The sequence below is a fragment of the Oxyura jamaicensis genome, chromosome 1 (assembly GCF_011077185.1).
Source record: "Oxyura jamaicensis isolate SHBP4307 breed ruddy duck chromosome 1, BPBGC_Ojam_1.0, whole genome shotgun sequence".
Classification (NCBI taxonomy): Eukaryota; Metazoa; Chordata; class Aves; order Anseriformes; family Anatidae; genus Oxyura; species Oxyura jamaicensis.
In genome coordinates, this window is record NC_048893.1 from 10609087 (window position 1) to 10632479 (window position 23393).

At 35.7% G+C, this 23393-nt stretch overlaps 1 protein-coding gene across 1 annotated transcript in view; it reads left to right on the plus strand.

The window, feature by feature from the left end:
• SEMA3C (semaphorin 3C) overlaps nt 1-21537 on the plus strand; it is a 124587-nt gene extending 103050 nt beyond the window's left edge. The window contains exons 13-19 of the mRNA XM_035342413.1: nt 5760-5848; nt 8053-8094; nt 9345-9502; nt 12467-12534; nt 15684-15814; nt 17764-20326; nt 20365-21537. Of these exons, the coding sequence (XP_035198304.1) occupies nt 5760-5848; nt 8053-8094; nt 9345-9502; nt 12467-12534; nt 15684-15814; nt 17764-18177 (902 nt within the window). The 3' untranslated portion in view covers nt 18178-20326; nt 20365-21537. The remainder of the gene's footprint in view (nt 1-5759; nt 5849-8052; nt 8095-9344; nt 9503-12466; nt 12535-15683; nt 15815-17763; nt 20327-20364) is intronic.
• The last annotated feature ends 1856 nt before the right edge of the window (nt 21538-23393 follow it).

Below are 23393 nucleotides of genomic sequence, written 5' to 3' on the forward strand. Positions count from 1 at the left end.
AATGCTTTTTCCCTATGGGATGAGTAATAACATGTTCAGTTCGAATTCTGCTTCACTTATCCCTTTTCTGTGGTAGTCCAGGATTCAGTCTTGAAGTTTTTGATTCACCCTAGTATTTCACAGTCAGTACTTTAGCCAGTTCACTTACTTGTAAAGAACCCAATACAATACAATATTTTCCTAGTTTATCCTTTGGTAGATTGTTTTCCATTTGAGTTTTAAGAACAGCCACAAACCAGCATGACAACATTTTTCTGAAATTAATATTTATTTTTTTAGCATGCCACCTACTGTTTGCAGTATGAAAGCCTTCGGTCAAAGTACACGCAATTACACGACCAAAAGATTGTGCTTTTTTTTTTTTTTTCTTTTTATTGCTCATGTGTTATGAAAATATTTAAATGTCTGGGTCAAACCTGAGTACATTAAACAGCTACAGGCAACAGTAGGATTTTTTTTTCATCTCTTTACTATCAAGATGGGATATGTTTTTGTGTAAAGAGATCTAAGTGACTGCCATGAAAAGGCACTTCAGATTTCACTGTGGCTTATTTAAATGATTAATGTGATGCATCTGATGTGGCATGAGGTCGATCAATGTTTCTTACTATCTTTTCTTCTCTGATGCAACACTTCTTTTCAAAGTCTCGAACAGTAAGTGCTTTCAGAGCATAAGGTTGTAATATAGTTTTAAAGATGTGAATTAATCCCAATAATACTTGTTTCTGTGCTATTACACTGTGGTTGTCTTTTTGGAAAACCTACCCTTGCTGACAACAGTAGCCTCCAGTAACACAAGAGACAAAATATAATGAGCCACGGATTCTAACAGAGAGAGATAGTGTGGTCAGAAGAGCAAGTTCGCTTCCCACAAATGTGGTGGCTACAGCTTCATGTCTGTGAGCTTGGGAAGATGGTATTGCACAACAGTGACACAACAGGCATCAGACAGTTTCCTTCCTCCTCTTGCTCACACTGGACAAGTCATTCAAAACCTTTTAGAAACCAACTCATCCAAAACTTTCTCACAGCCTCTTAAGAAGATATGTAAAGGTTTTCCTACACCTGTTTGGTTTCCTTGGCGATTTTTTGTTCAAACAAGTTCACAGTGTTTCCAGAAGTTTGACCAAGCTGGGCGTGTGTGGAAATTTTGCCTCTGAGTGTGGCTTGTACCTGCCTTTTTGTTCTCTGATGCAGCTTGAAATGACTTTACCAAGTTTCACAGCAACACTGAGAGCTGGAAAAATATTACAGCCATACAACAGATGAGTGAACTAAGGTGGAGGTTAGGTGGCTGTGGTGGGAGCCCAGATTTACATAAAACACCAAAGGACAGCAGAGACTGTGGAGACCTGGCTCTCAGGCCTCACTGCTAACCTACCACCATCTCAGGTGCTTTGCTGAGCCTGAACATTTTCTCAGAGAGATTTCAAGCATTCTGCAAATTTTCTTCCTTTTTTTTTTCTTAAAATTTTATTTGTCTATGTCAGGTTTAACTCAGATTAGAGACCAAAAATAATCTGCCAGCAGGCTGACAAGTACAACATGGCAAAAAGTTTACAAAGGGTCTTCCACAGTGTCTGACACACCAGGGAGGTGAGTTAACACAGGAGGCCTCTCCATGAAACTCCTTGAAGAGTAGCAGTTGATGTCCATTGCAGTCATTATTTTATGATGTGGAAAAGTCAGTTTTTTTGATATTCTGCTCAATTTGTGCACGTAATGTGACTCAGAAGTAGATAAGTCCTGGCTCTCTTTGATGCTCACGATACTGATAACTGTAGTGTTTACCTAGATCTATGGAAAGAAAAGCTAGTAGGAATTCAGAGAATGAGATTTAAACTCAGACCTACAGATTCAGCTTCTGGAATGTAGATTTCCAGCCAAACACCTGCATATTTTTCACCACTGATCATTAAGCTTTGCCTTTTCTATCGCCCATGGTCAGTCAGACCAATAATTGGTGTCAGACCAGTAATTGGTGGTATAACCAAGTATAGTTTCACTAGTTTCAGTGAAACATAATTGATGAATACCAGCCTAGAATTACGCCCTGTGTTTCAAGGGAGTTTTTTTTTTTTCTTTTTCTTTTATTCTTATTGTTCTTCTTCTTGTTCTTCTTCTTCTTGTTATTAATATTTATTTGCCTCGTTCCTTTGTTGGATGCTGCCTTCCTTCTCCATTTATTTCCCATTCTGCATACTCTGTACTCCATCTTTCAGCCTATGGGATATCAACATTTTCCTGCCTTAACATTCCCTCTTTCTCAGTCCTTTCAGAGGGAATGTGACCTCATTGACATGGCCTTCCATATTGAGCTGGGAGACTGTAGTTGTTCAAGCAGGTTTGAGACAGAAAAACAGTCATTATGAGTTGCCCTTGTCAGCTTGCTGTCCCCTCAAAGGGGATTCCTTCTCAGCTGCCAGTCTGCCCTCCACTCCCAGCTGCTGAGATGAAGTGAGGCTGCAAGCAGTTCCTGATGAAAAGTCAGGGCAGCAGTGACTGTCACTGCACCTGGGATATTCTAGTTGTGAGGTGATATTCTTTTTTTTTTTTTTTTTTTTTCATGACTGTGTGAAATCACAGCAATGTAGAACTGCTTTCAAGTAGATTTCTGGAAATAAAAATCAAATAGAGAAGGGAATTATCACATTCACTTTTATGATTTTTACAGAATTTACTTATAATTTCATATTGTGACTTAAATGTGGAAAAAAAAAAGACATTGTTTAGTAATCTCTTGTGTCTGGCTCACAATACAGAAGATTATCTGCTGTGAAATACACTGGAAAACAGCTCAGGCAGTGCTATTTTGCATACATCTCCTGCAGTGCACAGTACCTCATCCTTTCCAATCTTCCTTCTGACCCAGGGATTTAGTTTGCAGCCTTGCCATTAAATTAAATAAGTAAATGAGATTTTCAACAACACTGAGATGTACCATAAGCTTTCTGAAATAAACACATACAAATGACTTGATATCAGCTACTGTCGTTTTAATGGAGATCTCAGTTCTACTGAAAAAGGAATAAGAAAAGCTTTCTAGGCACAAATATTTGCTTTTCCTTCATTTAAGAAAATACTGAGCAACAGCAGCAAAACCATTTTCAGAAGGGGTGGAGAACTATAACTACATGGCCTACAAGCCATGTATTGTTAGAATTTTGTGTATATATATGTACAGACTATTGGAATTCCTAACTCTAAGTGGTTTTATTTAATGAATAGCTTTCTGTTGCCTACTTTCCCTCACATTAACATTTATTCTAAACGTATTAAGTTTACTAATTGCTTTAAAACAATGGTGCATTCCTTTCTGCAAGGATCTGTCTCTAATGGTACAACACTGAGTCAAAGGGAATGGTAAAATAGTGAGTCAAAGGGAATGAATCTAAGGTAAACAAGTCAACTGTGTATTTTGCTGGGCTGTGACAAAAAGGTAGATATGAACCTAGTTTTCAAATGGGAAAGGTTATTAGGACACAAGGGCTTGGTGTCAGTCATTGTTAGTACTTTCTGTGACGATACCCTGGAAAAATCTCCCCTCAGGTTCTGATTTCACTTTGGGGCAATGTTTGAGGACTAAAGACAATTTAGGAATTTTAAATGTGTGGCATGCACTAATGGATCATTGAAATAAACCGGTTCTTCTGTTCTTTGGAGGCTCAGCTTCACATTCCTTTGCAGGTGGGGTCATTGTCAATATGCTGCATACCCTGTAAGTCAGAGTCACAGGTAGTTGATACTTTGCAGGCAGCTGAAAAATAATAATAATAATTAAAAAAATGGTGCTATTCTTTCCTGCACTCTGATGCAATATTTTAGATGGTGTGTGGTGTGGTTTAAGGTTAGACAGAGGACATTGATAAAGGGATGTAAAGAGGCAGAGGTGTACTTAAACCTTGTAAACTTGTGTGGGGATTATTCCCTTTAGCAGGAACAGAAATACACACATTTATGCATGCACATGCTTCTCCTTAGCTGCAGCAAGGGATGCATCTGCAGCAGTTTAAAACTTTGGTGTGTCTTGGCAGTTAGTAAATCTCTATCAGGTTCTCATAGCTTTGCTAATACTGGCACCCAGTCTAGACCACAGCTGTGCTATCACAAGATTTAGTTTCGGTAGTTTCTTTGGAAGGAACTGGTTTATCGTGTCATTGTCTAATGAAAATAAATGTTTGCCATAGAAAATTATCATGAAAAATTCATGCCTAATGTGCCCTGTGCATACGTAATTGATGGATACACATATTTAAATATTCTCAGCTTCCAATCTCTCTTTTCCATTTTTTTAAATGACAAAATACTACAGTGTTCACTGCAAGTGGGGTCAGGTTATTACATGTCAATATTCTGGCCATAAACCTTAATTTTTAAAATAAAATGCAAGGTTATTTGCTAGCTTCCTCCAGAGAAAGAAGAATATGTAAATTATTTACTGCAACCAACTTGCCCCACAGCTCCAGCTATGGAATTTAGTCAATGACCTTAAAAGCAAAAGCAAAATTACACTTTTTCAATTTACATAGTCAACATCATAGATTGTCAAACAGGAAGCTGAGATTTCCTTTCACAAATTCATAAAAATACACATAGATACTTAACTATATTGTGCTGTGCTAGTGTTTTACTAACCACACAAGTCTATATTGCTCATAAAATTTTTGAAGGCCAAACAGAATCTATACCATGTGTTCTCATTCCTCAGAATCAATATTGAGCAAATAAATTTATTGTACTCAGACTAATTTCCAGACCTTTCAGACAAGAGGATTTTTTACTGTTTTACTTCTTCCCAGTAAAAATACCACATGCCTGTTCTTATGATTCTTCACAGTCTGCCTTTTCTGCCACATCAGAAATCCTTTAGTGGATGTCTCAGCCTCTAAGAGCCTCCACAGAATGACCCCTCCATCCCATATGTTCTTTCCACATAAATCCACTAAATCACTGATTTGTCTCACTTATAACATCTACTTGTAGAAACATCACCATTGCCCCATCTATCTTGCTTCTTATCTACTCCTTCAACCTGAATGGATTTGAGGGTTTGAAACTGTATCTTGACAAGGCACTATAAAAGAGTAGCTACAATATTAGCGCCTTGAATTTTCTTTTTTTCCACATGGACCAAAACAATAACTCCTACTAATATATAAATAATTTAAGTATTGTTTGACTTTCTTTGGGAAAAAAAAAGGAAGAAAAAACAAAACAAAACAAAACATTTTATTATTTTTAGAAAGAGATTGAGTTATTCCTTGGAATATTTACCTCTCTTGACATCAGTTGTCATTACATCCTATTATTGAATATGAATGTACTTCAGTTACACAGTAGCTATTGATAGTGCTGTGTTTTTACTGCAAGGTCATTAGGATAGATACTGCCTCTATCTGTGTGTCTGTAGAGCTGTTGGTACAATAGTTACTGATTTTGATTGATCTTTTGTGGTAGAATGGTAGCAATAATAGCACTTTCTCCAATCTTACTATGACTTCTTCAAATTCTTCTATGAAAACATTACTATATACAGTCATGTCTAAGTTATCCACAATCTGTGACTTCTGAAGGAATCATCTCATAGTTTCATCTTGTGTTTTCTCACCCCAAACATAAGAAATTAATGAACATCTTTTCATATCTTACTCTATGTTATAGTGCTTACTTTGATGGTTTCTCTTCATACTTGATAATGTTTAATGTTTTCTTTCTCTCTCTCTCTGTCATATGTTTTGACCTTGTCTCATCTTTTCCAGACCAAGGAACTGTACAAAAGGTTGTTGTCTTACCCACCAACTTCTCTGCAAGTGGAGAACTCATTTTAGAAGAGCTGGAGGTTTTTCAGGTTTGTCTTTCTCCTGCATACGCATATGCATTTTCCAATGTGTATGTTCACACAAACTCTTTGTTCTAATAGGCTTTGGCAAGGGCAACTACGACTTGATAAAAAATCAAACAAATGTGCATACTGTCAACTTGATACCCACCCAAAGTACAATATAAAATGTCAACTGTTATGAAGACCGTAGTTAGGCTTAAATCTTTTCCTTTTTTATTTTTTTTCCCTGTTGTTTCTCTCTCTCTCTCTTTTTTTTTTTTAAGTTGTCATACTAGATAGAAGGATTTTTATAATAACATTGTATATTGTAATAATATTGTAGTGGCTGCCTGAAGGCAACTTTTATCATTGGTATCACATACTGTGACTCTCACATACTGTGACTCTCACTATTTACAGAGGGAATATAAATTTTTTATACTTTGATTATCTGTTAATCTTCCTGATTCCAGGCTGCAGACTTAAAGCAAACTAGTGTTGGTTTTGCTCCCATTCTTCAAATCCTCTAGAATAACAAGCTTAACACAACATAACCAAAAAGAAACACAAACAACTAGAGGGAAAAATATGGGAATAATATCAATCAGTCCGGTATGTAGCAGCTTATAATAACCTAAAGAAAATGTTCACCACCAATTTGAAGAATCCTTTTCAAATTTTTGAATGGGCGGTTCTTTAAAATAAAGTCTTAGGGCAAATGGTAATTATGCAGCTACAAACTTATTTAAGGGTTTTGTCATTGCCTTTCTCTGTTTCATTGAGGGGATACAAAAAGGAAAATGTAAGATTTTTATCTAGACTGACAGTAAAAACAATTTATCTAGAAAATGAAATACTTTCCTTGTCAATCCCCGCAAATGGTATAATGAGCTCTCCTAGCCTTTTGCTGAATACTTCCCTTTGATAAATATAGATGTGAGTAGCATTACTTAGAGCACCATTTGCCCAAGTATTTATTCCATTTACAGCAAGCAGATTGTTGGGGTGGGAGGAATCCTGACCATAAGCCTCACTTCTGGGGCTCTGTGCACAGACCTTTTTATCCTGAGCCTGCAAAATCACAAAATCATAATTTCTGCCACTGCAGTCTGTGTGGACACTGGGGCAGTGTTCAGTCTTTTGATGAATCTTACAAAGAGAGGGGGAATGAGATCACCAGATATGTGCTAGTAATTATCGAGAGTAAGCAAAGCACAGATTCCTTTCCAGCAAGAAAAGGAGAATGTGGCGTCATATCCAATGTTGCATTGGAACTTGAGTCTCCAGACACTGCAGTCGTAAAATACTATAGCAGCTCTAAAAAACCTTTGCCAATTCACATGATTCACAGCCAGTTTTTTTATTCCTGGCCTCCCCTCTATGCTTGTAGTCCACTGCAATTAATCCAGGCCCACCGTTATGGCTTTCCTGTCTGACTGAGCAATTGCTAAATCTTAAAAAAATGCTGAACATTTTTATTACCATCATTTTTATCATTTGTTTGGATGGTAATAATGAATTGCTTCAGTTGCTTAAGGCAATGAATGTGATAATTCCTTTTCCAGCTCTTTAAGTTTTGGTTTGGACACAGACAATAAATGACTCCAGTGCTGACACACAGTAGTATACAGCACTGTCTCTGTGTACAAAACATTGAATAAGACACATGCCATTTTTAATATCCTAGTCATTGAGAATCTGAAAGAATGTGTTGGCTGGCAACCAAACTCTATGCACTGTAGATAATATTTAGGAAAAATGTGACATCCTTATCTGAATCGTGATTAATATGCATGAGCTATGGTATGATTTTTCCATATCATCATTTTCAAAGGACATTTTATTTATTTATTTATTTTTAAATTGCAAAGTCAGAGTAACGGCTTCAGAGCACATTTCTTCTATATTGTTGAGATAACACAAATGCAGGTGAATTAGACTTGTACAAAAAATCACCTATACACATAATGAATAATAATGCTATTTATTTCAACTAGTACCTTTACTGATACATTCATTGTATTTATGTAATTTTTTGTTTAGTTTTGAAATAGCAAAAAAGTAGTATGAGTTTTTGTGTTTTTTGTTTGTTTGTTTCTTTGTTTTCCAAAATGTGGAAAGTTATAATTTTATTAGATACAACTTTGTCTTTATTGAACTTTAAATATAAATGTTGGGAGAATATTAACAAGTTAGTCTTTGTAAAAGTGGTTTGTAATTTTGTCTTTCAGAGTAATTCTCCTATAACAACAATGAAGATCTCATCTAAAAAGGTAAAGAGAAGTGGGATGCTTACTTAATGCTTAATAGAGAAACAAATTGACTTAAAGATGTTAAAAGATCAGTTGTAATGTATCATAATAAATATAGACAGCAGATTTTCCCTAATTAATATGGAGAAATATGACTAAAACTTTCATGAGCTGTTTATCTGCCCCAGAGCCACTAGGATAAAATAATTTATATTAATAATTTATCATTTATAATTCATTGAAAGTGTCAAAAAAAAAAAAGGGAAGGAAAAAAAAAGTACTAAAAGATGAAAATCATCCTCCATTTTTTTACATAGGTCTTTAATACTTTTCCTTAGAAAGTCTGGCTTATGTGAAAAATGCAGTGTTAGGTCTATAGACAAATTGTACATATCTATCTATTAGTAATAATGATGGCAATAGGAATGCTAAGAATAGCTGAGAAGATTTCTAATGAAATGTCAAACACCCAAACTTAAAATAAATATTTCACAATTTTGCAAACATGTTGCTCAATATTTCACAAACCTAAGAATTAAACACTATCCATAATTCACTGAATTAAATTCAGTGCAGTTTGATAGTTTTATGACCAAAAGATCAAGAGTTACTAGTTTTTGTTTGTTTGTTTCTTGTTTTTAATATTAATGTTTATTTTAAGAATAATTGATGAATTGGTTCTGAGTAAAAGAAATACTTTGGCCCAGATTCCAGTTACAACCTATTCAACTTTGAACATTCTTTGCAAAAGTTCTCATTTAATATAAAAGTTCTATTGGCTTATTTTTCCAGGTATCTAAGGCTATGAGAATTTGGTCCAAAACCTCAACATAATTTCTAGGATTTATGCCTCGGAAATGTATGAACTGGATAACCCAATTAGTAACTCTGCATAATATTTATTAATGTATTAATGTGACTACATGCAGAGAAAATAATTAGGTAAAAGACCAATAGCCCTCACTCAATAAGAATCAAGTTCTAAAGTCTGAACAATATCAATTCAGCCTGCCTGCCCCAGAACGGAACAACAGACAAAGTCCAAAAACATTAACATTCTCTGGTGTTTCTGAGTGTTTTGTAACAGAAAGGTGGAAACAGTACTGTTCACCTGGGAAACTTCTATTTTTTTAGTCTTTATGTATCTTAGTGGCTCCTCTTGTGGTCTTGAGTTTATTCCAAAATTAATTCAAAGACTTTTTGGTATGCGAGTTGAGTCTTGGGTGAAGCTTCTCCACATCCAAAATAAATCTTTCAATTTCCTTCTATAGCAACAGCTGTATGTGAGCTCAGACGAAGGGGTCACCCAGGTATCCTTGCACCGCTGCCACATCTACGGGACTGCTTGTGCTGACTGCTGCCTAGCCCGAGATCCATACTGTGCCTGGGATGGCAACTCTTGCTCCAGGTTTTATCCCACAGGGAAAAGGTGAGCAGCCCTGTGAAATCTGCAAGGTTCCTATTCTGTAGGAATAAGTTTTTTGTGCTGCTGTGTCGCTTGGAGCCTTGCAATATGAGAAGTGAGATGTCATTCCTTTTAAAAACAAATACAAACAAAACATCTGTAGCTATTGTGCTTGGCATTGTTCATTACCCAGGAGCTTGCCTTGTTTGTCTGTTCATATTTAAAGTAATGGATGAAAAAAAAAAAAAAAAGCTATTCCTAATTATAAATATTAATCTTTACGTCTCACACACACAAAATCAGTGAAATATTTGTTCCCTTTATTTAAATTCAGTTGCTCACTATGGATGTAATTAAGATAACCTTAAATACAGCAAGATATCTCTGAGGTTGTCAAAGGAATAGTGTTTTTTCTTTTTTCTTTTTGTTCCTCACTTGTTCCTAAGTGAGAAGAAACATTTCCAGGGAAATTTCAGGCCAATGTGATTTCCATGTAATGCCTGCAATCTTGGAGGTTTTTCTATTATTTTTTTTTTTTGACATGAGATTTATTAAAACAGACAGGGAAAGCAATTTCTCTTTAATTTACAACAGAGCTAATAGTCCATCTCGTAATTCTTATGCAAAACAGGAGCTTCTTTCCTCCTCCCTAGGGAAATATTTAATAGCAGGGGGCTGTAGTAAGCTTTTGTATTCCTAAGATTTCACTTCATGTACAAAGCTACAGAATATTCAATGAAGTACTACCGCAGAAGAGACAGACCTTTCAGTTACATGTCAGACCTTTGCCTAGTTTGTGTCCCTGTGCTCAGGGCTGCAGTTGTAGAAGCACAGATGCTGGGGACATACTTTACTGTTACGTACATGGGGAAAGCTAGTAGACAGAAACAGGCAAAGCTTGGCTCTGCTCCAGTGACCCAACCAGTTGATGACAATGGGATCCCTGGGGATTAAACACGATGACTTATATCATTACAAACTTTTCTTGAATCATTCCTCATTTCACATAAAAAATGTAAAGCCCAACCTGGTCATATAGCAGTAAAAGATATGGTAAAATATCTGGGTTTTTACTGCTTTCGCATATTATATTCAGCTTCCAGTCTGAGAACTGATTGTTTTCTTCCATGGAGTAAATGTCAGAAGACAAGGGTGGAAAGAAAAGGAAAATCTCCAAGTCTCAGGTCACCTAACTCCTACACTGACATAGACACTGAAAGATAATGAGCAGTCAGGTATACTGCGTGTACAGTTTCCAGTGGATTTCTTGCCTTTTCTATGTATACACCATGGTTATTTCCACTGGGGCTTGCTTCCATTATGGCATTTTATCTTCAGTTTGCTTTTTATATCAAAGGAAAATAAACACCTAAAATTGTATGGGAAAAAATATATATGTATCTGTTTTTACTATTTGAAACAAATGAGTGATCCTGGTATTTAACAAGAGAGATTATGAAGAAGAAAACTTTGTTAATCAGAGCCAAATCCCATTGTCTAGACAGTATTATCTTTCTGCTAGACACATTTGCTCATTTGCTCCTTTTGACACTTGTCTCCCATGATTTACTGTTTTTTTCTTGTCCAAATTGATTTACTTCAAAACACCAGAGAGTATCTTTATTTTCTAAACACTACCATCTCAGCCATTTTGGATAAATATCAGACATAAAGTTTAGATTCTCAGAACTTCTTAATGTCACCATTGTACAATTTCTGATGGAGTGGAGCATCTCAAGGTAGCACAGAAATCCTGAAATTCAATGGAGAAATTCCCCATTGTTTCCTCTGACTCACATGAGGAGTTCACATGGGTTAAAATCCTAAGGCATAATATGAAATATTTTTGGTGTTTACCATCAAAAATATACTTGGAATGTCAGAAACTACTCCTTTGAAAGATCACCTTTCAAATGTTTCCTCTTAAAACAATCCAGTGAAAGATCAGATGACAAAGGATTATAAGGGCTGTCTCTCATTGTTTGTTCAGTTCATAGTATAATGTGACCAAAGAGGCATCACCCTTCACCCAGCAATACTGGAGCTCCCAGCAATACTGGAGCTTTTCATGGTTTCTTATGAGTCATTAGTGAATAGTTCAAAGAATGGCTGTTGCATACCCCAACACCATCCCTTCACAACAACATATTTTTTCACTAAACTTGATAAATATTGATCTAATTTACAGAATTTTCAGTAAATTAAATAATATATCTTAAGAATAAAAATTCAAGTTCTAGATTTTCATGCATTGAATTCTGTGAGCAGTGACCTCCTAGCCAAAGAGGACTAAAATTCCAGTATGCCCAATCCTAGTAAGCTAAGCTCCTCAACTACTTAACAACATAATCATGATTTTGCATTTATCATTCAAATAATATAACAAAGCCCCATTTCAAAGTATTTTGAGACTTGGTGAGTTTGAATATATTTGGAAAGAAAGGAGGTCATGTGCCCTCATGTAAAGGACAGAACTGAATCTTAATTCTCCACCATTCTGGTTGAATACTTTAGTTACTCTGCTACCATGGTGCCTAAGGCACTGAAAATAAGGTGCGGGGCAAAATCAAGGAGGGAACATGTCCTACATTATGATTTTTTGCTGGTGCTTTAGATATGAGATCTGTGACTCTTCTACAACCCATTCTTACATGCCTCCCTTTTTGAAGACCTCTAGCCTCATTCAGGGGTTCTGCCTCTAAATGTTAGGTCTTGCATCACTAAACCTTTTATGCATTATATCTAACTCTTCCATCTCTATGCCTTCATTGCAAAACTACTTTACCAACCTAAAGTACAACTGCTTTATGAAATTCTTCAAAATGATTATTCACTTAAACAGTATCTTCTCTCTAGCATCCCTGGCAGCAGAAAAATAATCTCAGAGTAGGTAATGAACTAATCTGGTTAAAAAAAAAAAAAAAATTATTTGTTGTGTACCTATCTTGGAGTAACAGTTTGTGAGTTTGTGTTTATAAAATATTTCAGGAGGAGTCGCAGGCAAGATGTGAGACATGGAAACCCTCTGACTCAGTGCCGAGGTTTCAACCTGAAAGGTACTATAATTTAGAGATTCTCTTGCTATATAAAGAACATATGGCTTTCCTTTATATGATTCATTACAGCTCATATTATCTGTGTGGTTTACTGGTAAAGCATAATTATTTTCCAAGTCTAAGTTTTTCCTTGCAATTACATGAAACCTGCACATATGATTAAAAATTATGAACTATGACATATAAAGTTCAGCATACATGAAATGAGAAGCTGATAGTGTTGACTAAAAACAGGTATAGTGAATTTGAGGCCATATTATGTTTTGGGGCACATCTTTCAGCAAAGAGGAGGTTCTAGACCTACATTTTGAGTTACCATTATTCATTTTTTCCTTTACATGGAAAAACAAATTGCTTCAAATCTCTTTATAAAGTTCCTTATTTACAGCTGTGCAACTCTTTTGTCAGCCTGGCACAATGTGGATAGACAGTAGAGATGATGATCTGCCCTCCCAGCTCTCACTTTCTTCAGATTTCTTGTCACCAGCCAAATATCGCCAAAGTCATAGTCAGCGTAGACACTCATAAAAGAAGCTTAATCCTTTTTAACCCGTCTGAGCTAGGCAGTGGCAAACTATGCTATCAAACCACAGGCCTGTATTAGAAAATGATACTCCTTTCACCTCTGTTTCTGAGCTTGTGTTCAGTAAGTATGTTCTCATCTGTTCCAGCTGGAGATGAAATAATAGATCTCACTCTAAAATTTTTTTATTACATTTTTAATTGATTAAAAGAAGAATGCTTAAAGAGTCAAATGTTCAGTCAATAATAATTCCACTTAATTTTTTTTTTTGGGGGGGGGTCCCAGAAGAATCTCCTGGATGAAAACAGACCACAACAGTCAGACAGGCATAGAACCTTCAGGCCAAATGTGGCTAATTCTGCTCTAGCTGCCAACCCACAGCACCAGTGGGTCTTTTCCCATGATTCAGTGTTAGATCATTTATATGAATCTTGATTGCTTGAACAGATTAATTACAAAAGATGACTCCACCTGCTCAGTATGCACCCAAGCCCTGAGATATTTATACTGAAGCTCAGGCTCTGAATCATGAAGTACCTAGATCTGTGTTTCCTACCTTGTGGGCATATACAGTGACCACCCACCTGCTATCTGTCCCAAGGACGGGTGTCTCTTCTTTCCATGTGGAAAATGTGAGAATGTCAACTGTCTGCTTTTTGGGCTGAGAGGAAATAAACATTTAAACTTTGACACAGGAGTCCTATTTTCCATACTTTTTTGTTTTTTAATGTGGATGTATTTATGTATTTATATGTTTTAGCAATTTTAAAGGATATTTTGGTGACAGCAGTGTAGCGTAGGTACGTGACAGTATCTTCTTCTGTGTAAAAGAGAAAAAGAAACAGCAACTTGGAATCTTTCAAAATATAATTCAAGCCATTTATAGAAAAACTATTATTCTAGGGAGAAAATTGAAACCTACCTAAAAGACAAAAGGGCAGAGAGTTGGACAATGAGATGAAATCTTACAAGTTCATAAGGAAGATTATGAAGTCTTGAAACTAAGTCTTTAAACATGATAGGTTGCATACCTTAGACCTCTTAGCTTGTATAAAAACATTTTTAGCATATTGCTATTTTTAGGAGATTGTCAAGAAATAAAGGGTTTTTAATACCACTTTTCAAATGTTCTGTGAAACACTGTAATACTTTTACACTTGTTTTATACCTTATGGCCACTAGAGAAATGCATTTGTATTCTCTCTCTCTTTTTCTTAGCATATATAAGTGGTAGGAGTATGGTCTAAACAAGAAGTTAAATATGCATTGATCAACTAAATAGATTTTAAAAAATGCATTTATGTGTTATACCTAGTCCCAGTGTATATAAAAATAAAGTTGAGCTACAAGTCTGATTCTCATCATGTTCCGTAGCTATAGACAATCCAGCCTACAGACAAGCTCTTTGCTAGTTTATGGTCTTTGAATGCAAAATATTTCTACATAATTCTCAAAAAAAAAAAAAAAAAAAAAAAAGATTTAGTTACACTTTGTAAATGTGCTAAGAACTTGCAAGGACTAAAAAGAAAAAGCCTCCTTCATTTAGTAGCATAGATTACAATTTCACATATCATTTCATGTAAAAAAGGTGAAAAGAATGGGAGATATAGGCTGAGGTAAACCAGTCTTAGGACTGTACAAAAACACAGTCTGATTTTAAACATATAGAATTTTATGCATCTGCACTTCTCACATTATTTTGTATCCATTGCTCCTTTGTCCAAATAAATAAATACATAAGAACTTTATTTTATATATGATATAAGCTTCTAAATCTGGAAATATACTGTTTTCAGGACAAATATTATAATTTAGGGCAAACAGTGAACATCTGAAAGTTCCTATCAGTAAATACCAATTGTTCGTCTATCAAAATTACAAAGGGCCACAACAAGTCTAAGTGATGACATACACTCAGCACTTGCCCAGGTGTTGCTGGAGTGCTATAAATTTGACCTGCTCTCAGTTGCTGGGCTACATATTTACTGAATTTCAGATTTAGAGCCAGGTTCTTTCCTCTAAGGAAAGGCTTTGTAAGAGAAGTGGATGATTGGCAGTCAAGTCTGCCCTCTCTTGCCTCCTTGTGATACTGCATAACCACTGGAATAGATGGAGCTGTCTTTAATTTAGGTCATTATGTATTTTTAGTCACACCAACAATATTACCCTAATTTGTAAACTGTGAAGTGTGAAGAAGTGTATAAAACACTTTGTTTTTCTTTGGACGGTTCCAGAGAGGTGGTCTTGTCTTAGTAGAGAATGAGGTCGTTTCTGGGAAGAATATGCCTGAGCTCAGTTACCCCATCAGCAAGCAGAGCTTTCCAGGCAGGACTCAATAGAGCATCTTGGTATATATTTGCCTGCCAGCCCACAGGTATTGACTTTCTCAGAAAAGATCATGTCCAAATGAAAACACCACTATTTGGAACTAGCTCTGATTCTTTACATTTCATTTATTTTCTTTGAAAATTCTGTTCCTTAAAATACTCATTATCTGTTAATTTTAGGATCAGATATACTTCACTGGACCTGTATTGTAAACAGTGCAAACACAGTTGTTCTTTATATATATATATATATAAAACTACCATTTACATTATCCTGACCTGTCTTATTTCCTTTCTAGCCTACAGAAATGCAGCAGAAACAGTCCAGTACGGAGTGAAAAACAACACCACCTTTCTTGAATGTACACCCAAATCTCCTCAGGCTTCTATTAAATGGCTGCTACAAAAAGATAATGACAGGAGAAAAGAGGTGAGTAATGCTAGCAATAGCTCTGTAAGGGACCTCAGTCAGTATCTAATCCACATCCCAGACCGAGGCAAAATGGTGTTTGTGTTTTCATCAGACTCTCCAGTTACATTGAAGCTGGAGAATGTGTGTGGATGCAGGACACTCGTCAGCACTTTACTTGTATAAATAAGTCAAGGCAGAGATTTCAGTATGACTGGAAGGCACCTAACTCCTCAGCTCTGCCAACTTCTATCAAAGCAGAATAGTTATCAGAAAATACCCTATAGTTAGGGAACCAGTTAATGAACATTTCCTTCCCCCCTTCTAATTGCAAATGGAAAGTTTGCGGCACTCGGGACTTACTATTGATCTGAGGAAACAGGCATAAAAGCAATAAGCTGTATAAAGTTCAGGAAGAAGTCTGCATGCAGCAGCCTTTCTGTGCTATTGAAGAGATAAAAGGCAAAAGTGGGAGAAATGTGAAAGGTTTCTTTAGCAAGAACACGTATTGACAAAAGTATTTCCCCACCATGCTGCAATCACATTTTCCATTACCACACTCTCTAAGGCTCTCAAGTTTCAGCACTGCAACATACAGTATGATTGTTTATGAGGAATGTGTCTTCCTTAAGTAATATAAAAGTGGAAAAATCCATTTCAAATCCAAGGCAGTCACAGTATGAATAAAACGAAATATCTTATATAAGGAAAAATTAAGTAATATGGTGTCTGTTGATTATAAATACTGAAAAGCATTAATCTCATATCAGGACATTTTCCAAAATCAGAGAAGACTTACAAAGCCTCTTACTGAGTCTTTCGTGCTGATTCTGTCATGCACTCTTCAAAGACTCAAGCCATGTCCTGGCAAGCTAGGTGAAATTCTTTAACCTGTTGCTTCAGAACAGCTCCCTATTTATTTATTATTTTTTTTTCTGATGTTCAATAACAGTATTAGAATCAATGCAGTTTTAAGTAGTAATAAACTAAATCAATCACAAGATTAATTACTTTTCAAGCTAAACTGACTCTCTCAGGTTGCTGAAAATATTACCTCTACAATATCTTTAAAAAATGCAGTAACAGAATAGCATAATAAATACATTGGATCTCAAGAGAGTCAGGTATAACAAAACATGCAGTGGCAAAATAGAGAAATAATTCATAAGAATGCCAGAACTGGTATTCTTTCGCAATGGGTTAATTTTTATTTCACAGCTGATATGCTAAGGGACATGTGCAATGTCATTTATAATCAGATTATAGCTCAACACAATATCATAACTTGCTTTCTTCAGATGATGTTACTATCTCCTAGGACTGTCCAAAGTCTGACACAGGAAAGGAAATAAGAGTAGAAAAATTGCTCTAGGTTTCTAATGAGACAAGTCCCAGCTGATGCTACTGTGAATAAAACTTTTCTTATCTGGCTTTAAACTCCACAGTTCAAAGAGAGTTCTTTGGAATTAGCCCCAGAAACCTTCTACCAGTCAAAATATTTAACCAGAAGCTACCTTCAGTTCAATGGCAGATCAACCTTTGGCCTAATCCTGCACCTGTCTTCCATGAAGTTTCAACAGTCTGGTGCTGGCAGGAATGGTTGCAGGGATATAACCTTGACAAATAAAAGTTCATTTTCTCAGCTTCTCTACTTGAACATTATAAAAACTTTTCTTTAATGTAGTCTCCAGATTGACATTTTTGTCTTCATCCCAGTCAAATCTACTGTAACATAATGAATACAAATATTAAATTTATTTTCTTCAGTGACACTTAACCTACTTTGAGGTAAGTTCTCTCCTAACATTAGCAGGAATGGTGGTCACTTTGATGCATGATAAAGCAAAATATAATACATTTAAGAAACCCTTAATAAAAAAAGAGGTATATGAAGCCTTAGCCAGGAGGTCCAATACTGCGTTGTTCTGTAACATTCTTGAAAAAGTTCATTCTGCCTTTCCTCCCTTTAGGTCAAGCTGAATGAGAGGATCATAGCTACTGAGCAAGGACTCCTCATTCGCTCTGTCCAAGACAGTGACCGAGGGCTTTATCACTGCATTGCAACAGAGAACAACTTCAAGCAAACCTTAGCAAAAATCAATTTCAAAGTGCTAGATACAGAGATGGTGGCCTTCATGACTGACAAGTGGTCCCCTTGGACCTGGGCCAGCTCAGTGCGAGCGCTGCAGTTCCACCCAAAGGACTTTGTGGGAGCTTTCAGCCACTCAGAAATGCAGATGATTAACCAGTACTGCAAAGACAGTAGACAGCAAGGTCAGCAGAGGGAAGAATCCCAGAAGATGAGAGGGGACTACAGTAAACTAAAGGCCCTTATCAATAGCAGGAAAAGTAGAAATAGAAGAAATCAGTTACCTGGATCTTAATTTTATTTTATATTAGGAGATATCTTTGTCCTCACTGTAGGGGGCTTATATTTATCTGTTGAGAACAAATTTGAGCAAATATGATGAAAAATTAAATGATATTACAACAAGCTTCAGAAAATATCATCCTCCCAATAAAATGCAGTGTAACTTAAGAAAAGATGCAGAGAATTTTCATTCCTAGATGCTTACAGGCACTAGATTATGCTCTGTCCTAGAAGCAAAACTGAGTGTTCTTAAACCAGATTCACATTCAACATCTCAGTATTTAATTACTGTTGAACAGAAATTATTACAAAATCAATGCATTATCTTGCAACTTTGGAACTGTACTAAACAGATTGGTGGTGGGAGAATCTGGGTTAAGATGCAAGCGCAAAGTGAGATGGTACTAAGATTTCCTTGCACTGCATTTATGAACATGAGTTTCTACTTGTTTACTGTTCTATACTGGGTTTACAGCTTTCACTCGTTCAAATCATGTGAATGCACGCAGGTAGGAAGCAAATAGAGTAGAAATGTTTCATTCATTCAGAGGTCAAATGAAGGAATGAGTAGAAGAAAAAGAGAAAGCTTTTTATACTTTATCAGAGGAAACTGATTATTGTGCATAGTATGAGTTGTAATAAATTAATGAGTCTGGAATGTAATTTAAACTCTCTGCTCGTATTGATTTTTATAGGATGTCCTATAACATGACATAGCTTTATAAGTGGCACAAGCTAAGATGAGAATGTTCATTTATACATACAATTTTGAAAAACACCTAAGTGTCTTGGGTATTTTAGCTGTTTTCAAATAATTACACTCCATTTTTTTTCAAAGGTCAGAAAGTGGGTATACTGTACAGTGTTCACTCAAAAATTGTCTTTAATCTGCTTCACAATTTATTTGGAGCTGGTCTACAATATAGAAACAAGTCAGAAATGTCTTTGAATATTTCAAAACATTATTTTTTCAGCTGGTTTCTCAAAGTTGCAAATACAGTATCTAGAATTAAAGTATTTTTCAATCTTTATAGCTTTTTCATTTTCAATGCTATTTTCACAATTTCCTCCTTTTTTTTTTTTTTTTGGTTGGTTTTCTACTGAAAAGAAGATCAGGAAAAAAAAAAAGATAGAAAATAAAAACTAAAAAAACTATATGTTTCGGTCAAAACCGTAAAATTATAACATTTTGAGAGGGATGTTTAAATAGAAATATTTTTGTTTAACAAGCAGCTGTCAGGTCTAATGAAGTATGTCTATTGAAAACTGGGTACATGTGCATCATCTATCCTGGGCAAAACAATCACGTCCTTTTGAGCAACACAGATGCCAAAAAATAGGGACAAATGTTCGTTATTTTATTCTGTAAGAGTGTTCTGGAAGCCACTGGGTTTGTTTACAGGAAATAGTAGGGATTGGATGTGTGTGACTACCTTAGAAAAACTGTTTTATTACATGATGTTTTTATGATTGTATGCAACAATATAAGCTAATTAACTATGTTCAGTTCAATAAATAAATGAATAATAAATAAATAAATACACTTTCTGAAAAATCACTTAGTGAAAGTAACTTCTGAGCCCAATGAAGGTAAGAAAAAGTTAGCTCCAGCCAGTAACATGGGTACTGTATTTAAAACACAGTTTTGAAAAAATTAATGGATGCTTGTTGAAACTCTTGGGCATTATTTTGCTTCTACACTGTGTATAACTCTACAGGATGTAGGAAGACACCTCAGCCAGTGTGATTTAAGATCCAGCGCAATGGAGTTAACTCTGTTATTAAGGTGATACCATAGTTTGATATGTCAGATCGTCACCACCTGATGCAGAATAGCTGGGAAATGGGTCATGATTTATCAAACTACTTGAACACCCTCCCTAAGATGCAGATGCTTTGATGTTCTTGGACTTATGTATACATGCTTAGTGCTTGCTTCAAAGGGGATGGCAATGCCTGATTGTATGTTACCAAGTAAAGTGTTTTCCTCAGTCAAGGCCTAAATGCATGTTTCTAGTTTCTGCAGTACGTAGATGTTGGTAATTGAGGTCCTTCACATGGAAACCAATGAGTAAATTTTCTTTTTGATTTCTGTGATCTTGGAACCAGCCTTGAGAACTGGGAAAAAAAAATACTTTCTGGGAAAAAAAAAAAAAAAAAAAGTTTTTTTTTTTTTTTTTTTTTTTTTGTTTTTCCTGAGGATAACCGACTTCTGGAGTGTATAAGTAACAAACCAAAAATTGAGTGCCACAGAATGAAACTACCTCCTAGAATGACATTAGTGCATATGCTCTGTATGCTGCCATGCTCTTATTTCCCCAGCAGATTCACTGCAGAGTCAGTGTGATATTAATATCTATTGTGAGGATCATAATTGCTTCCAGATGGAATACAGTGATTAATAAGTATTTAAGGGTACAGTTTACTCCTTAAGTGGTTAGGTACAGTGATATTTTAATAGACCCCCTTTAGGCCTCAGAAATTATAGTTACACTGTTTTCTAATAGAATGTTGGCAATAAGGGATTCCATTAAAACAATCAGCATAGTTCAGTTTCATATGATTATAAAATAATATTTTTAAAGCTGCTTCATATACCATTATTATGGTATGACTGTTTAAGGGATTATACTTAAACTAACATTTTTCCTGCTGCAAGAAAACTTCAGCAAATATATAATAAGTTGCTGTCAGTGCATAACTGGTCCAAGCTTCCATGCTTTAGCAGCCTTCCCCTGTGTATAGAGTAGTCAGGAGCCAGATGCTCAGCTGGTATAAACTAATGTAACTTCCTTGCTGTCCATTTAGCTACTGTGGTTTCTACCAGCTGAGGGTTTGGCCCTGAATGTACAGAATAGGCAAACTTCATTTTTTATTTGTTTAAAGTAGCCCCTCTACTGCAGGTAACACCAAAATTTAGGACTGTAATATTGTTTGTGCTATTTAATACTTCAAATTTTGAGGATTACTAAATTATGTATATAATTTTATTTCTTAAAAAATACAAAAGCAAAAAGATGTCTAGGCATAACTTCACAAAATGTAAAGATATGTTTTCTGCTAAGAACTTCACTGTGTACTGATATTTTTTGGTTATTATTATTTTGTGTAGTTTGTAAAGTTTGCTGAAATCTCGACCTAACAATGTGTTTTTTGCAATTGTTGTTACTGTAGATATGCGTGTTTTATTAAGAAAATCTTGTTTTTAAAAATTGTAGGTATGTGTAAAAGTTCCTAGCATGATGAAACTGTCATTACAGTGAATATGCATTATATGGTGTGTAAGAAAGAACAAAATGTAGTTTAACATAGTGTTATTTAATTGAATATCTAAAATATTATTTGCCTGACAAAATAAAGTGTGTTGCAACAACTTTTTTTTTTTTTTTTAATTTTCTCCTTTACAGATATGTTTTAAGAATAAGAAACTTTATTTCTTTATCTGAAGAACAACCCCGTAGGCTTTCTTAAACAAGTCAAAGAAAATACTTGCAGCATAAGGTATTACATCTGATAGGTTCTGAGCTCTGCTCTAGGCCACAGTGATTTCCAGGCATATATGAGGAGTCAAAGTTGAATTTTTTCCAAAAAGATCTTTTGTTACGACCCTGCATATAAACAAGTCAACAGTTTTACATTGTAAAAAAATAAAATAAAATAAAATAAAATGGTTTTCTACTCGAAAATAATGCATGACTTTATAAAGAATGCATATAGGAAGCATAAAGAAATGTCTGGCTTTTAAAAAGGGGGGTGAAATGTAAATGCTTTATGCTTTTATTTCACTTGGAAACAAAACAAAGCAAACAACAACAAAATAGATTTTGTCCTGCAAATGAAAAATTGTGTTGTTCAGCTTTTTCTTTCAGCTGGGACTCAAGGCATTTGCAAAGCAGCTCCGTAGGGGAGGCATGCTGGTGGGGCTGCACCTTAGGGAGCTGCAGCTCTCTCCTGTTTCCTGGCTTGTCCTTGGAGCAAAATTACCTGCCTGACAGCTACAGTACACTCCTTTTTCCTGCATTTATCACCCAAGTAGTGTTATAATTGGTCTTGTCTTCAGTTTTTCCAGATGGGTTTTAAAAAGAAAACATAGGACCTGCTTTTGGGGGATAATAATTAAAAAGTTAATGTCACAAATACTGACCTTCACAACAAGGTTCTGGATTGTTAAACCTGGATTTTGATTTCCCACATAGATAGATTCCTGCAAGGCTTTATGAGGTGTGAGAAGGGTAAGATTACCTCACTCCAGGATTTCCGTACTGGCTGGCTCCTAGATGTGCTGACACTGGATAAGTTACCTGCACTCAGGCCAGTGAGGGTCTGATGCTGAGGTTTTGAGCACTCCCAAGTGTTGTAGGAAATGATTAGGCTCTAAAAGTCAGGGACTTAAAAGCTAGGCATTTACAGAGTTCAACACTCTGATATACATTTCACAGATCTAATCATCTGTCTTTAAACCCTATCCAGTCTTTTGATTATCTCTCACCCTTCTCTTTTTCCCCACCGTCTGTATAATAATGGTTGAACCACTTACTGTTTTAATTTCTTAGCTCCAGGCAGTGGTAAAACACATGACTTCTCAGGACATCACATGTGAGATTTTCAAAGACCTAAGGTTTCTTCTTTGTCTTTCAGATTTGTTGGATTTTTTATTTTTTTTTTTTATTTTTTTTTTTCTTCTGGGAGTTCATTTTCTTTTCTCTCTTCTAATGCCAAGCCCTGTTCATTGAAAGCAGAATGCAAACCCCACACACTTTTACTTACATAGTCTATTGCGATGTGTGTGACTGTGCAGGATCCCTAGAGGAGCAGAAGAGCAGTGCTAGGCACATCCTCCTCTACAAATCCACAAAAGCCCGGGGGGGGGGGGGGACCGGTGAAAAATGTTGCATGCATAGGAGGCTCCACTAACAACAGGATGGGTCTCAATACTGAAGAATGCTTATGGAATTAATTGTTGTCTCCAGAATTAAGTCAGTGGCTTTAATTCTGTGGGACTAAAAACAGATTGGGACACTGTGACTTTTGTCTAAAGCAATGGAGTAGGTCTTGGGAGACCAATATCACTTTATTCTTTGAGCTGCAGCTGGCTTGTTAAACCCATTCTCCTGCACCTCAAGGTGGTCCACAAAAGCCCTTTCTTCTAATCACTCGTTTTCTAAATTACTGTCTTGTGATCTCTTTTCTTTTCTTTTCTTTTCTTTTCTTTTCTTTTCTTTTCTTTTC